Genomic DNA, 15,992 nt, shown 5'->3' with positions numbered 1-15,992 from the left:
AAAGCAATATATTAGTACCTTTTAAATGCTGAACAGAAAAAGGAACAAAAGTCATACAGCGCAATGCAGGTCAAATTGATTCAAAGGAGTTTTGAACAATGTAATTGTTAGGGTTATTTAACAGAATACATTGTTAAAATTCTTGGGTGGAGGTAAAGTCTGTGCTCCATCTGAGACAAGATTAGAAATAATGGCAAGAAGCCACTTTTTTCTGTTGGACATTTCATTATATCCTGGTCCCACAATTCACACAAGAGCATTGGAAATAAAATATGCTGCCCTGTTGTGCGACTCCACTGTTTCAATGAAAACATATTTACAACTTCACATTGCTGCATAAAATAAATGCCTCTTTCACAGTTTTGATCCTATAATGTGGGCTTTAGACTTGTATGTTGCCCAATGCAGCCAGAAATTGCATGTATTTCAGAAACTGGACAAAGACAAAGACAATCAGTGTTAGGAAAACCTATTTTTGTTATTTCCAAACTGTTGGAATATAAATGTTTGGTTAGTAAAGCCCCTCAACTTTGAGAGTCAAGATTAACAGCTCTCTAGTTGGGAGTCAAAAATTAAACGCATGTCAGTGAGTTGTCTCTTGGTATTGAAGTTTTGTTATTTCCAAATTTTTCAAGAGGACACATGCTCTTTTGGAAAACAAACTTCAATATTTTCATCAACATTGAATAAAGTGTTCTTAAAATAAGCATTCCAATCAATTTTCCACAGTCTCTTGAGTTTATTAGAAGTTGGAAATTGCATTTATGGAAACTTCCCGATTATATATCGTCTTTATTTATCAAATCATCAGACATTTAATTTACAATGGGTGCACTTAAGAAAGTGCAAGTAGATGAGGTACCTGAACCTGCAAAAGATTAAGGACTACACAAACCTGAAAATGGTGAAACTTGAACTTTATTGTTAGTCTGTTTAAAGCTAACTCAAGGAAAATTGCACATCACCACCTAAATGTACAGCTTTTTAGAAATACTGTGCAATGCTGCACACCTTTCCAAATTGGTTCACTTCGAGACGCAACCACGTTGGACAAATTGGGGAAGTCACTGGGCATTTATAGCATTTAGAGTGGGAGAAAGGGTGGGACATGTGAACAGTCTAATTAAAGTGGGTGCACATCATCTTGCACCCCCACCCCTCTCCACACCAGTGGTTGTGCCATGATTTGATACACATTCAAGTATATTATTCTATACATGTAACAAATGCTTTTAGCATACAATGGTGTAAAAAACAGTAGCAACCACATGCATTTACATTTGTGCCTTTTTACGTCTGCATAAGATAGAAAAATTGTAAATATCATTTCACAGAGCATAATCAGAAAACAAAAGCTGTCAAGTCAAAGAAGGAGACATGGGATAAGGATGGGATCTAAAAGCTTGGTCAATAAAGGATTAGAATGAGGAGTGACAGATACAATGGAACTTAATGAACATAACTGCTTATGGTTCAAGTCTGTGTGCTACTAATCTCAAAAGCTTAACATGTTCCTAGAAAATTACATTTCTATTTCAACAGGGTTGTTTAAAAAACATGTTTCCATTAAGCTAATAAGTAATTTCACATAAATATGTTAAACATTAGTGCGCATATATCGCAGCATGCAGTTTCTGGGCTGTTATTAGTGATTATAAGGAAGGCTCAGTGTGTAAGTAGCTGAAATAGGAAACGTTAATGGTTCGTGTCTTTGACCCACTTTTGTCCACAAGCTTTGTAAACTTGAATCAATGTTTATAACAAAGCCTGACCCTAAAACAACCCCTTTCATCAGATCATTGCCAGCCTGACTGGCTTAACTCGGTCCATTGGAAACAGCCTGAATTAGTGAGGCTTTCATCTGTAACAAATTTGGACTTTTTTTTGGATTTCCTCAGAGAATCGGTTGAAATTAATAAAATGAACAAAATTTGTAATTTCAGTTTCATTGTTGGCGAGGGAAAAGGTAACAAAATGTATAAGAAAATCAAATGAAGAAAAAGTTGGGGGGGGGGGAATATTGTTGCCTGTATTTTGAAAAGGATCTTTGTTCTAATTTACTCCACGAACCTTTGACAAATATTCTCATGCAATTAGTGCCGTTCAAGCCCTTCTTGGTCAATAATCTAATCATGTTTTCTTTTTGGCTCCACACTCCATGAACCTCGCTTAACATTCAATAATGAGTTTCCACAGCCAGCCCCTGTCACAACTCATTCCATCCCTAGCTCACTAATCATTGACATTGGAGAAACACCGCAAGACTTGCTTATGGCCAGCGGCGAAGCGCCTCTGCTGTCAGGTTACACTTAACATTAGAGAAACGCTGGGATCTCCGTTAAGACAGCTCCCTTGCTCTATTATGTGCATTGCCCATTTCGGAAAAGAAACTTCGATACAAGGCAAAACGAAAAGCCAGCAGAAATTGAACTGCTATGAGACATAAGTTTCTAATATACATTTTAATAACTTTTCTTAAACGAAAACGTTTGTTTCCTCCAGTCTGTTCTCAAACTTGCTCAATGCGAAAGATCTGATTTGTCAGTAAAATATAAACTTGCCTTTTGTGAACAGGATGGTGATGACACACAATTCCAGTTTCAGCCACACCGCCACCAAGTTTGGATGGCAATCCATTGATTCTGTTTAAGTCACTTTGCCCCCACTTCAGTGCACTTCTATCCAGTCGGAACAGTGCTTTAGTCCCCAGCAGGAGACCCATGTAAACACCAGCTCCACTTTTATCTTCCACTTTTTCTTTCCCTCCTCCTAGTCACTGAACTTTCTCTCTCTCTCTCTCTTTCTCAATTATCTCTTTGCTGCTTCAGCTGAAAGTCTGGCTAATTTCCACGCCAGTCACATTCAAGTCGAAAGCACGGCAGATCCACGGGATGATGCCGAGAGAAATTCACCTACAAATAGCCCATCTTTCCCAAGTCCTTGTAAATATACAGGAGCAGTAACAGCAGCGAGTGGGATCACTGCTAAACTTCCTGCTTTCACACTGAGCTCGGTGCTGCCCCCTCCCTTCAGAGGTCGGTCCTGCTAATAACTTGACTGAGCTGTCCCCCAACCCAGACACGACAAACCAAAGTGGAATCCCTCAAGAACCTTATCACATCTTTCAGGATCTCCCGGGGTCCTCCCAAAAGGCAACGAATTTAAGGTGGTGACAGGGAATTAAAAAGTTACATTACTGAACTGAAAAAAATCCTTCCCACCCCCCATTTTCCCTTTATTTAATGTGTTTATATATTCATCTAACTATGAAGCTGAAATTTAACTTTTATAAATTTTATTATTTCATTAATTACTTACGAGGACAGATTGACCAGGTTAAGATTGTTCTGGCCAAAGTTCAGATGGATGAGGGGGGGATCTCATAGTTGCTTATAAAATTCTACCAGGGTGTTTTAGATTAGATTATCTAGTGTGGAAACAGGCCCTTCAGTCCACAAAGAAGTAACCCACCCAGACCCAGTTCCCTCTGACAAATGCACCTAACACTATGGGCAATTTAGCCTGGCCAATTCACCTGACCTGCACATCTTTGTGACTGTGGGAGGAAACTAACACATGAGGCTGGAATTGAACCTGAGAGCCTAGTACTGTAAGGCAGCAGTGCTAACCACTGAGCCACCCTACCACTCAGATGGTGAGTGCATCCAGAACCAGGGGTCACAGTCTGAGGATTCAGGATGGGCCATTTAGGATGGAGAAGAGGAGACATTTCTTCACTCAAAGAGTGGTGAGCCGCCTGTGGAATTCATTACCACAGGAAGTAGTTGATGCCAAAACATTGAATGCATTCAAGAGGCAGCTAGATGTAGCAATTGGGGCGAATGGGACCAAAGGTTATAGGGAGAAAGCAGGATTAGGCTATTGGGTTGGACGATCAGACATGATCGTGGTGAATGGTGGAGCAGGCTCGAAGTTTGAATGGCCTCTCCCTGCTCCTATCTTCTATGTTTCAACTGATTCTCTGAAGAAATGTAAAACTTTGAAGAGGAATTGTGAGTCTGTGGGATTCCTGGCCCAGTGAAGCAGTTGAGGCTACCTGGTTGAATGTTTTTAAGGTAAAGGTAGATTTTTGAACAGTAAAGGAATGAATGGTTATGGTGAGAGAGTGGGTAAGTGGAGTTGAGTCCACAAAAAGATGCTCAGTGGTTAGCACTGCTACCTCACAGCGCAAGGGACCCAGGTTCAATACCCGCCTCGGGCAACTGTCTGTGTGGAGTTTGCACATTCTCCCCGTGCCTGTCTGGGTTTCCTCTGGGTGCTCCAGTTTCCTCCCACAGTCCGAAGATGTGCAGGTTAGGTGAATTGACCATGCTAAATTGCCGATCGTGTTAGGTGCATTAGTCAGGGGTGAATGTAGGGGAATGGGTCTGGGTGTGCTGCTCTTCGGAGGGTCGGTGTGGACTTGTTGGGCCGAAGTGCCTGTTTCCACACTGTAGAGCATCTAACCTAATCATGATCTTATTGAATGGCGGAGCGGGCTCAATGGGCCAGATGGCCTACGCCTGCTCCTAGTTCTTATGAATCATACTAGACTTGAAACTACGCTGTTTTTCTCTCTACAGATGCTGCCAGACTGACTGAATTTCTCCAGCATTCTAAGTGTTTGTGAAATAATTATTTTAACAAACATAGAAACAACCTTTGATTGTATACACAGAGAACTTTTATTTTCAGAGATGATATTGCTTAGGGGCAGCATGGTGGCTCAGTGGTTAGCACTGCTGCCTCACAGTGCTAGGGACCTGGGTTTGAGTCCCACTTTAGATGACTGTCTATGTGGCATTTGCACATTGTCCCCATGTCTGCATGGGTTTCCTCCCACAATCCAAAGATGTGCAGGCCAGATGAATTGGCCATGCTAAATTGACCATCGTATTAGGTACATTAGTCATGGGTAAATGTAGGGCTAGGTTGGTTGGGCTAGAGGGCCTGTTTCCACACTGTAGGTAATCTAATCTAATATATGCACTTTAAAGAGCTGCTTGGTCACTTTTATCAAAAAGCAACATTATACAAACTACTTTTGGCTGGAATGGTCACCATAAGATACAGGAACAGAATTAGGCCATTCAGCCCATCAAGTGTGCTCTGCCATTTTATCATGGCTAATCACCTATCTGCATTTTAGTAAGTTGGGTTTCCATAACTGGCAATGCTTAAGGGAAATTCTAGCAAACCAACTTCATATAGGGTTTTCACTATTAGGAAGCTCGGCTATTGGAAGTTCATGGAAAGGCTAAGTCAATGATGCGATATCTGAACTGGCTGATTCCTTGAGAATATTTAAACTCATTCACGTGATGAGGGTGTCATTGGCCAGGCCAGCATTTATTGCCCATCCCTGATTGCCCAGAGGGCAGTTAAGAGTCAACCACATTGCTGTAGGTGTGGAGTCACATGTAGGCCAGACCAGGTAAGAATGGCAGTTTCCTTCCCTGAAGAATATTATAATGTGAACCAGATGGGTTTTTCCAACAAGCAGCATTGGACTGTTAATTTCAGGATTTTTTTTTCTTAATTTCAAATTCCACCATCTGCCCTGGTGGGATTTGAACCCAGGTCCCCAGAGCATTACCTGGGTTGCTGGATTAACAGTCCAGTAATAATACCACCAGGCCAGCCCAGGTGTCCTTGGAAAAGGAGCACGCGGTCTCCACCAACACCTGGAGTTGTTCAGGGAGCGGTGGACACCGCAGGAAGTGGAGTGCATTATTTCCCCTTCCAACTCTATTTTAATTTAGTCCCTGCCCTCCCCTTCACTGATCACACAGTGTTGCCTTTTGTGAAGGGCACTGCTTATCACTGGCCACGCGGGTGTTTTCCTTTCTTCCTGGTGGTGGAAATTGAATAAAGATTCGTACACCTTGTGTCTCACATCTGCACACACACAACATGGGTGCTGGGGAAAAAAATAATCACTACCGCAGTAAGAGAAAAAAAACCCACTGAGCCATCACCTCCCCCAAATCCAGGCTGTTTTGTCAGATATATAGGTGATGTTTGACTTCCAGATATTAATCAGATTCCACAACAATAGAATGTTTACAGTGTGGAACCAGGCCATTTGGCCCATCGAGTCCACACTGACGCTGAGAAGAGCATCCCATCTTAACCTTATTCCCCTTAATCCTGTATTTCTCATGACTAATCCACACATCCCTGGACACTATGGGCAATTTCGTACAGCCAATCCACCTAAGTACGTTTTTGGGCTGTGGGAGGAAACTGGTGGACTTGGAGAAAACTAAGAAGCATCCCTCCTCTCTTCTCAGTCCAAAGCACCATCTCATTCTCAAAGCTCAAACAGCCTGTTTTCCACAGATTTGTAAACAGAAAAGAAAAACACTATTTTAGATCTCTGATCGCACCAGCTCATCTTTTGATGATGATGTTTCTATTTTAGTCAATCTTTCCATCTTTTGAACATATTGTGACTGTTAGCACAAGAATAGCACAGCGTCACAGAATTTGTGCTGACAAGTTTTGGACATCATCTATCCATTTTATTTTGCTACCTCAGATAAATAAAGCAAAGTCTGGAAGGCAGTGGCCAAGTGGTATTATTGCTAGAATATTAATCCAGCTAATGCTTGGGGGATTTGGTCTGAATCTCAGCAGGTTTGAGTTCTATTTAAAAATATCTGAAATTAAGAATTTACTGATCACCTGTCTGTTTACTTCCTCCCTCCTCAGTATCCAAAAGCCCAAACACCCCTTTTCTTTTCCTGTAGTTCACCCAATCTAGTTCACTCTATTCACTGCTCACAATGTGGTCTGCTCTACAGTGGGGAACTGAAGCATAGACTGGGTGACTGCTGTCCAGAACACCTACATTCTGTCTGCAAGACAGACTCTGAGCTTCCAGTTGCCTGTCACTTCAACAGACCAGCCTGTTCCTTGGCCAACATCTCTGGCTCAGACTTGGTGCTGTGGTCCAGTGAAGCTCAGTGCAAACTGGAAAAACAACACCTCATTTTCCACTTGGGAACCTTATGGGTGGCACAGTGGCTAGCCCCAGAGACCTGGGTTCAATTCCTGCCTCAGGAGTTTGCACATTCTCCCTGTGTCTGCGCGGGTTTCCTCCCACAGTCCAAAAGAAACGTGCAGGTTAGGCCATGCTAAATTGCCCGTAGTATTAGGTGAAGGGGTAAATGTAGGGGAATGGGTCTGGGTGGGTTGCTCTTTGGAGGGTTGGTGTGGACTTGTTGGGCTGAAGGGCCTTTCCACACTGTAAGTAATCTAATCCAAAACTCTGCAGCCTTCTGGACTTAATATCGAGTTTAACAATGTTAGGACTTGAGACTCGTCTTTAACCCAACCCTCACACACCATTATGTGGGCTGCTACCAAATACCATTGTCAACTACAAATACTCCCTATTAGCAGCTACTCATTTCCCCCACTCTTTACTCACTCCTTTGTCTGAAACATCGACTGTCCTGCTCCTCAGACCTGCTGTGCTTTTCCAGCGCCACACTTTTCGACTCTGACTCTCCAGCATCTGCAGTCCTCACTTTCTCCACTCCTTTGTCTGTCCAACTGTGTTTTCTCTCTCTTTGGGCCCTAACTCCACCCATCACTTCCCCTGCCCCCTTCCCCCCATCTTCTGCATAAATACCACCTTTTTCCTACTTACTATCAGCTCTGAAAAAAGGGTCAGTGGACTGGAAAACGTTGACTCTGATTTCTCTCCACAGGTGATGCCAGACCTGCTGAACTTTACCTGCAATTTCTGTTTTTGTTTCTACATCTTATCAGTACTGCTGCATAAACACGCTGTTTTGTGCAGACACTGAGACAAATAGGATATTTGTCAGGAGGAATCTGTCTGCCTTTGACTGTAAGATCACAAGAAAAAGGAACAGGAGTAGGCCAATTCGGTCCCTTGAGCCTGCCCTGCCATTCAGCAGGATCCCAGCCCTCTCTGACATTCCTCACATCCACTCTCCTGCCTTTTCCCCGTAACACTTACTGCTCAAGAAACTATCTATCTCAGCCGTAAACATACACAGGAGATCCATCCCCAGAGCTGTCTGTGGCAAGGAGTTTCAAAGACTCACAAACCTCGGGGAGAAGAAATTCCTCCTCATCTCACTCTTAAAATGGCGTCTCTTTATTCAGAGACTCTGCCCTCTGGTCCTAGACACACCCATGAGGGGAAACATCCTCTCAGCATTTACCCTGTCAAGCCCCTTAAGAATATCTTCCTATGTCACCTTACTGTACAACACACCAAGATGTCAATCTAACACCTACACCATGTGTCAGCTGCCTGTATGTTTATTCAAACAAATGCCCATTTCGGAAACTTGTTGGAGTTTACTCCAATCTGTTGTCAGTCAGGGGTTCCTTGTATAGTTATAGGCACAGTCCACACCCAGTCTAGGGGTGTGGCCATAGTCAGTCAGTCTTTTAGGCTAGATACGGTCAGGGGATCAGTCCTACTCCAGTCTGTGGTCAGTCCTGTAGAGGTGGCACAATTGTCAGGGAATCGCAGGGAGGTGGAAAGGAAACAGTCAAAGATCTGCTCAGCCAGGTCTATGGGGTGTTCATTGACATCGCTCAGGGCACTGGTGAATGCAGTGCTGGGGTCTGAGAATTGAATGGGAAGGACAATGTAAAGGACAGGGCAGGGGGTGTCTGTGGAGGCAAAGAGGGGAGGTGCTCACTGGCCACAGTGGGAAGAGCAGCCAATGCTGGGTAGGAAAACAAAAGCCTGTGTAGAGGTGGAGATCAGCAGGATGATGGCTGGAGGGGGCTATGTGATCCAGCATCAGATGGCAAGGTACATGGCAGGAGGGGGAGGGGTTATTGGCACAACCACCACGTGGCCTCAACAGGGGAGTGTACAGGATTGCAATGGGCATCAGGAAGGCGTAATGTCGAGGGACAAGGAGGAAACTTGAAGGCAAAGTTCAAATTGGAGGGTCTCCATTTCAGTAGGAGGGGGCTGTTACTGGGGAATGGTTGGAAATGAGCTGTCATGGTAGTGCAAGAGGACATGGACAAATGGGACATGGAGGTTCTAGCAAAGGGATTGGGGTGTGTGGGGACATACCTGATGACCGGGTGGAGCACAGGGCTGATGGTGTCCAACCTGAGCAGCATTCTCTGCCATCACATGCTCTTCCCTGAAAGCAAAATGCAACTGGAAAATGGCTGGGCCAGTGTCCAGGATGGGTGGAGTCAGTGGTGGGGCCAGTGTCCTGGAGGTGTGGAGCCAGTGTCCAGGATGGGTGGGGTCAGTGTCCAGGATAGGTGAAGTCAGTGTCCAGGATGGGTGGGGCCAATGTTCAGGATGGGTGGAGTCAATGTCCAGGATGGGTGGAGTCAGTATCCAGGATGGGTGGGGCCAATGTTCAGGATGGGTGGAGCCAATGTCCAGGATGGGTGGAGTCAGTGTCCAGGATGGGCGGGGCCAATGTTCAGGATGGGTAGAGTCAGTGTCCAGGATGGGTGGGGCCAATGTCCTGGATGGGTGGAGTCAGTGTCCAGGATGGGTGGGGCCAGTGTCCAGGATGGGTGGAGTCAGTGTCCAGGATGGGTGGAGTCAGTGTCCAGGATGGGTGGAACCAATGTCCAGGATGGGTGGGCCAGTGTCCAGGATGGGTGGAGTCAGTGTCAGTTTGATGGGTGACAGTGTTGGTTCCATATTTACTGAAAGCTAAGGTACTGAAGAGGCAAATACAGGCAAACTCTAGTTACATTTCTTTTACAATCACCTCATCAACCTTGCATGCAGAGCGAATGGGTTTCAAGTTATTCACACCATGCCATTGATAACTGCAAATTAAACATTGGTTTGACAACAATGTAGAAGTTAGCATGTGAGATGTGAAAGGGTGCTGTGGCAGTTGAAGACCATCACTTCATGTAAATATTGCAATGGAAACTATATGTTCCACGTTTGACATGAGTCTGGAATGGGAAGTGCAACAGGAACTCCCTTTTTGATGGAACATACTGGTTCCCTCGACAGCACAGCACCTTCTCCAAGTTGGTACACGTGCTCAGGCTGAATAAATGTTGGCAACAAGGCCGCCATTATCAAGGTGCAGCATGCCTCTCTGTAAGGTCTGCACTATGTGCATTGGCTGTTCTCAGACCGAAGAACCTGTCTTGCTCTTTATGCTCCCACCATAGATCATCTCTGTGGAGATAGATCTACTTAGCTTCTGGTCACTGTCGCTGCTTTTCGAAGAAGGCAAGTGCATGTAGGAGACCCACGATGGCCAAGTTCATGAGTAGCAGCAAACTGCCTTTATGGCTGAGAGGGACTTAGCTCAGGGAGCAGCTACAGAAACAGGGTCCTTCATGATGGGTCATACCCACAGGAGGGCCAGAGCATTTCACTCCCTGACTCCATTTGTTGGGGCTGAGTGAGACACAGAGTCAACATAGGCTCCATATATAATGGGACGGTGTGACAGAACAGTCCCAGATGCTAGAGAGGAACATCACACCTACAAAGAGGCCGTCCTCTCCTACTGTCTGGGAAGGTGACAGCTGCTTTGAATGTATATGGAACTGCCTCCTTCCAGGGACTAGCTCAGTCGTGCTCCCATAAGCCCATCAGGACTGTGCCCCATGCCATCTGTACAAGGTCACATGGGTCTATTTCACTCACCCCTTGGCGAGGGCAGTGCTGCCCAGGCAGTAAGACTCAGGAACTAAGCTGTGATCTGAGCTACACGGAGAGGCTGAACAGGCTGGGGCTGTTTTCCCTGGAGCGTCGGAGGCTGAGGGGTGACCTTATAGAGGTTTACAAAATTATGAGGGCATGGATATGAGGGCAGAGTGCCATCGAACTGCCCACATGTGGCACTGAGAGGGCCGTATCACCACGCTGCAGAATTCATTAACAGGAAGGGGATCAATGTTCAGGTGAGCTGTGATCGCTGATAATCCATCCTGGAGGTTTTTTACCACTGCCCTGGTAGCTGCCATTGCTCCTACATCCTGCAACACCCTCATGCTCCTGCTGTGTTATAGGGTTCAGGAGCCTTTTGAGGCTGGGTACTGGGGGACTATGGCTCATGACACCATTGCACTCCCCCCTGACTGATTAATTCTGCCCATGCCATGGCCAGGGCCATGGTGGAGCAGATGGGGCTGCTGAAGATGTGGTTCTGCTGCTTGGACCAGTCTGGGAAGGGGGAGGGTATAATCCAGACAGAACGTGTCACATTCTCCTGGCCTGCTGTACTCTGTACAGTTGGAGCACAGACTGAGGCGATATACTGGATGATGGAGGACTGGGTGAATGAGAGCAATCTTCCAAGGAGGAGAACAAAGACATTGTGGAGGTGACAGAGCTCACCTGCATTGGATGCTTCAAATGAGGCCGGGACCAATTTCCAGCAGCTGAGCGCTGGATGGAGTAGGCCATTGTGGAATGTATGCCAGCCATGGGTTCTCATGCCAGCATTGTGTGAGGGCAAACTGCCCAACTAGACAATGAGAAGATGAAAGTCTACAGTGGGCATTGGGGACAGAGTAGTGCTGACCTGGAGAGAGTGTTTGATTGGGAGTAAAATGTGTGGCCTGGTGATTAGACAGCAACTTGGGGAGGAGAATGTTGTGCGAGAGAGGGAGTGTCAGTAATGCCAGCTCTGTTCCATGAGCTGTAGATCTTTGTGGCTGCTTTGCCGCTACATTCCTGGAGAGGGGCAGTGCCAGGATTGCCCACATTTGGTACAGCAGTCTTTTACAGATTTTACAGATGGCATGGGTGCCAGTGATGCCAGCCTTTCAGCAGATATTTGGTATTCTGGTCTCCTTCCTATCGGGAAGGTGTTGTGAAACTTGAAAGGGTTCAGAAAAGATTGACAAGGATGTTGCAAGGGTTGGAGGATCTGAGCTACACGGAGAGGCTGAACAGGCTGGGGCTGTTTTCCCTGGAGCATCGGAGGCTGACGCGTGACCTCATAGAGGTTTACAAAATTATGAGGGGCATGGATAGGATAAATAAGCAAAGTCTTTTCCCTGGGGTTGGGGAGTCCAGAACTAGAGGGCATAAACTTAGGGTGAGAGGGGAAAGATATAAAAGAGACCTAAGGGGCAACCTTTTCACACAGAGGGTGGTACGTGTATGGAATGAGCTGCCAGAGGATGTGGTGGAGTCTGGTACAATTGCAACATTTAAGAGTCATTTGGATGGGTATATGAATAGGAAGGGTTTGGAGGGATTTGGGCTAGGTGCTGGAAGGTGGGACTAGCTTGGGTTGGGATATCTGGTCAGCATGGACAGGTTGGACCAAAGGGTCTGTTTCTGTGCAGTACATCTCTATGACTCTATGTTTCCAGGTGTGGCATGAGGTCAGATGTGGCTAGAAGGGACAGAGGAATTAGATGATGAGGTGGGTTTGATGTGAAAACATGTTGAGCCCTATGGAGAGAAACCCTCCGAGGGAATCAACAAGACTGGCACCTCTCCAAAGAAACATAGCATTGAGCCCAAAATCTTTTCCTTTCTCTGACATTTTCACTGAGGACAGAGAGAAGGGAGATAGTCCATACACCACCAATATCCCCTCACAGAGACATCACTGAAAGCGACAGGACTGAGGGGATAATGCCATCTGTCAAAGTTTCTGCCAACTTCCCTTCATTTGCATTCCAGCATAAAGCAGGCAAGCATTTTAGTTGCCAGTGTCTGATGTTGGCAGAGTGCTGCTTCTTGTAATCTAAAGGGCTGATTTCCCTACAGCATTTCAACACAGAGTGATTGATCACATTGCAGAAACTGTAAATGTAAACCAGACTGGGTCCTGTACCGAATATTTTTGTACCAATTCTTTACTTTACTGCAATTTTCTGTATGGTTGCATTTTGCTTGCTTTGAGCAAATTTTTCTTTCTTCATTAAAGTCTCAGACTTGATGAGAACACATTCAAATGAATACCAGGTGAAACTTTCCTGATCTTAGGGAAGGATTCTGCTTTCTCCATACAGAGTTTCCTTTGATGCAACAGCAGAGGATGTTTCAGATACCATGGAGTTGTTAATTATCCTGGCAACAAATGGAGGAGAAACTAAGGGTAAAAACAGAAGGGCTTGATGAAAATGCAGATGGTGGATAACATTAAGACACAGACTGAGGGAGACTTGAAGAAAGCCAGGGAAGAAGCAAAACAATGCCATTGAACAGCCCTATTAAGGCAATGGTGGCAACACTCCAATGTACAAAACTTTTCAACAGGAACCTATTTTTCGCTGTACAGTATTTACAGTTACGTTTAGATTTTTTCAATCAGCAATCTTTTAATAACCTTGCATTTTTAAAATCTATTAATCAATCTTCCATGGGGTTGTGAGGGTAGAGTCACTGTCATGTGCCATTTACAGGTGTAACAGGATCAGAGGGGAGGAAATATTTGGACCAGGACATACAGATATGATTCAGTCCCCATTTCTAATTCTGTTCTTATTTATATCTAAAACTGATGGTTAAGTCTTAACATTTACAGCATCTGAGAAGTAGTAGGTGGAATTTATACCTATTATCCCAGAAGATGTTACAAGTAATCATTATATTTCTTTGGGTACACACACCAAACCCACATACTTCTAGTTCAAAATCCAATCTCTAAAACAAATGATATTAAAATATATATAAATGACACACATTATATCATGCTAGGACTAACAAAATTAAACTTTAATGTCACTACTTTGTTTTTTTTTAAGATTAGATTCCCTACAGTGTGGAAACAGGCCCTTCGGCCCAATCAGTCCACACTGACCCTCCGAAGAATAACCCAACCACACCCATTTCCCTCTGACTAATGTTCCTAACTCTATGGGCAATTTAGCATGGCCAATTCATCTGACCTGCACACCTTTGGATTGCGGGAGGAAACCAGAGCACCCTGAGGAAACCTACGCCGACATGGGGAGGAGGTGCAAACTCCACCCAGACAGTCACCCGAGGCTGTAATCGAACCCAGGTCCCTGGTGCTGTGAGGCAGCAGTGCTAACCACTGAGCCACCGTGCTTGTTAAAGACCTGTGCATGTAAGAGACCTGAAACAAAAATAGAAATTGTTAGTGAACCTCAGCAGGTCTGGCAGCATCCATGCAGTGAGAGCACAATTAATGTTTTGACTCCAGCAACTCTTCATCAGAACTACCCTAACCATTTGGTCTTCCACTGGGAAAAAACTTTCAACATCCACCTAGGCTGACTCAAAACTGGAACTTAAGGTTTTTATGCACAAGCACGGAGCAGCAAAAGAGATTAATACACCAAAAACGTTGTGCCAGGCACCCTTGAATATATATCTAATTTCACTAACAAAACTTGTAAAGTAAGTAATATAGATTTTGATGAAGCATACCCCATTCATAAAACTTTTCTCCCTTCCATTCACCTCAAAAGATGTTTGCCCTATTAGTATTTGGGATTGTAAGTTACTAACATTGTGATGAGGGAAACGGTATGTGTTACTTTGGTGAAGAACCACATCGATGTCATTCACTTTAGCAATGAGAGTTAAAAATGACAAAAAATAAATAGTTTGAGAAAGTTGAGTGTAGAAATTGAAATAAAAAGAGGGGAAAAGAATGAAAACAGACAATACTGAGAAAACTCAGTAGGTCTGGAATGTTCTATTTTTGCCAGAGTGAAAGAAACCTGGATTGTATGCGAGAGAAAACAGAGATAGATAGGAAAAGTAGAAAAAGATTAAAAATGTAACAATTTTTTATTTAGAAAATCTTGAATAAGTTATTGCTTGAAGGATTGAGATTATTCATAATACAGACAGACAATCCTTTATCCGAAATCCCAAAATCCAAAAGTTTTTTGTGAGTTTTTTTTTCTCATTAACAAGGTTGTTTCACGTGAAAACAGTTAACCCAAGTCGACACCCACTCGACACATGTCACTCAGATGCGACATGGGTGGGCGTGGCCCAGCACTGGCAAGCCTCAATTCTGTCTCAAGTCCTGTTTTACTCATAGTGAGTCTGTTGTGAGGTAAGATTTTTTAAAATTGCACCCTCAAACTGTCAGTTATTCTGAAATTTGAAAACTTCTGAATTCTGAAAACCAGCTAGTCCCAAGCATTTCAGATAATGGATTGTGTACTTATATATTGCTTCTTTTCTGTGTTGGTAAACATAAACGTACCTCTTCATTGATGGGTCATTTACATATTAATGGTACCCAAAGGCCCTAAAATTCACCATGTATTTAGAGTCATAGAGTCATGGAGATGTACAGCATGGAAACAGGCCTTTCGGTCTAACCCGTCCATGCCAACCAGATATCCCAACCCAATATAGTCCCACCTGCCAGCACCTGGCCCATATCCCTCCAAATCCTTCCTATTCATATACCCATCCAAATGCCTTTTAAATGTTGCAATTGTACCAGCCTCCACCACATCCTCTGGCAGCTCATTCCATACACGTACCACAATCTGCGTGAAAAAGTTGCCCCTTAGGTCTCTTTTATATCATTCCCCTCTCACCCTAAGTTTATGCCCTCTAGTTCTGGACTCCCCAACCCCAGGGAAAAGACTTGCCTATTTATCCTATCTATGCCCCTCATAATTTTGTAAACCCCTATAAGGTCACCCCTCAGCCTCCGACGCTCCAGGGAAAACAGTCCCAGCCTGTTCAGCATCTCCCTACAGCTCAGATCCTCCAATCCTGGCAACATCCTTGTAAATCTTTTTCTGAACTCTTTCAAGTTTCACAACATCTTTCATCAAAATCTGGGGGCAAAATCTTCTGCGACATAAATAGAAATTAGTGATCTTTCTTTGTATTTATCTCTGTTAAGAAAGTTATTTTAGGTGTAGATTTCTGTTGTGAGGATATTATATTTCCAGGTCAGACATAATGGCCTGTCATCCAATTCACAGTAACCTTCATGAACACAAATTGCGTAACTCCAATTGTTTGTAGAATCACAATATTATTACCATCAAATAATTTCAACCTCCCATTATCAATAAAGTAAGCA

At 44.2% G+C, this 15,992-nt stretch overlaps 1 protein-coding gene across 1 annotated transcript in view; it reads right to left on the bottom strand.

The window, feature by feature from the left end:
- The window catches only part of LOC140465864 (BMP and activin membrane-bound inhibitor homolog), a 69,478-nt gene extending 66,437 nt beyond the window's left edge, over positions 1–3,041 (bottom strand). The window contains exon 1 of the mRNA XM_072561732.1: positions 2,562–3,041. Coding sequence (XP_072417833.1) covers positions 2,562–2,637 — 76 coding nt within the window. The 5' untranslated portion in view covers positions 2,638–3,041. The remainder of the gene's footprint in view (positions 1–2,561) is intronic.
- Positions 3,042–15,992: the final 12,951 nt, after the last annotated feature.

Source organism: Chiloscyllium punctatum, chromosome 42, assembly GCF_047496795.1.
Source record: "Chiloscyllium punctatum isolate Juve2018m chromosome 42, sChiPun1.3, whole genome shotgun sequence".
NCBI classification, from domain to species: Eukaryota; Metazoa; Chordata; class Chondrichthyes; order Orectolobiformes; family Hemiscylliidae; genus Chiloscyllium; species Chiloscyllium punctatum.
Note: the sequence above shows the minus strand (reverse complement) of the source record. Positions and strands in the feature narration are given on the sequence as shown.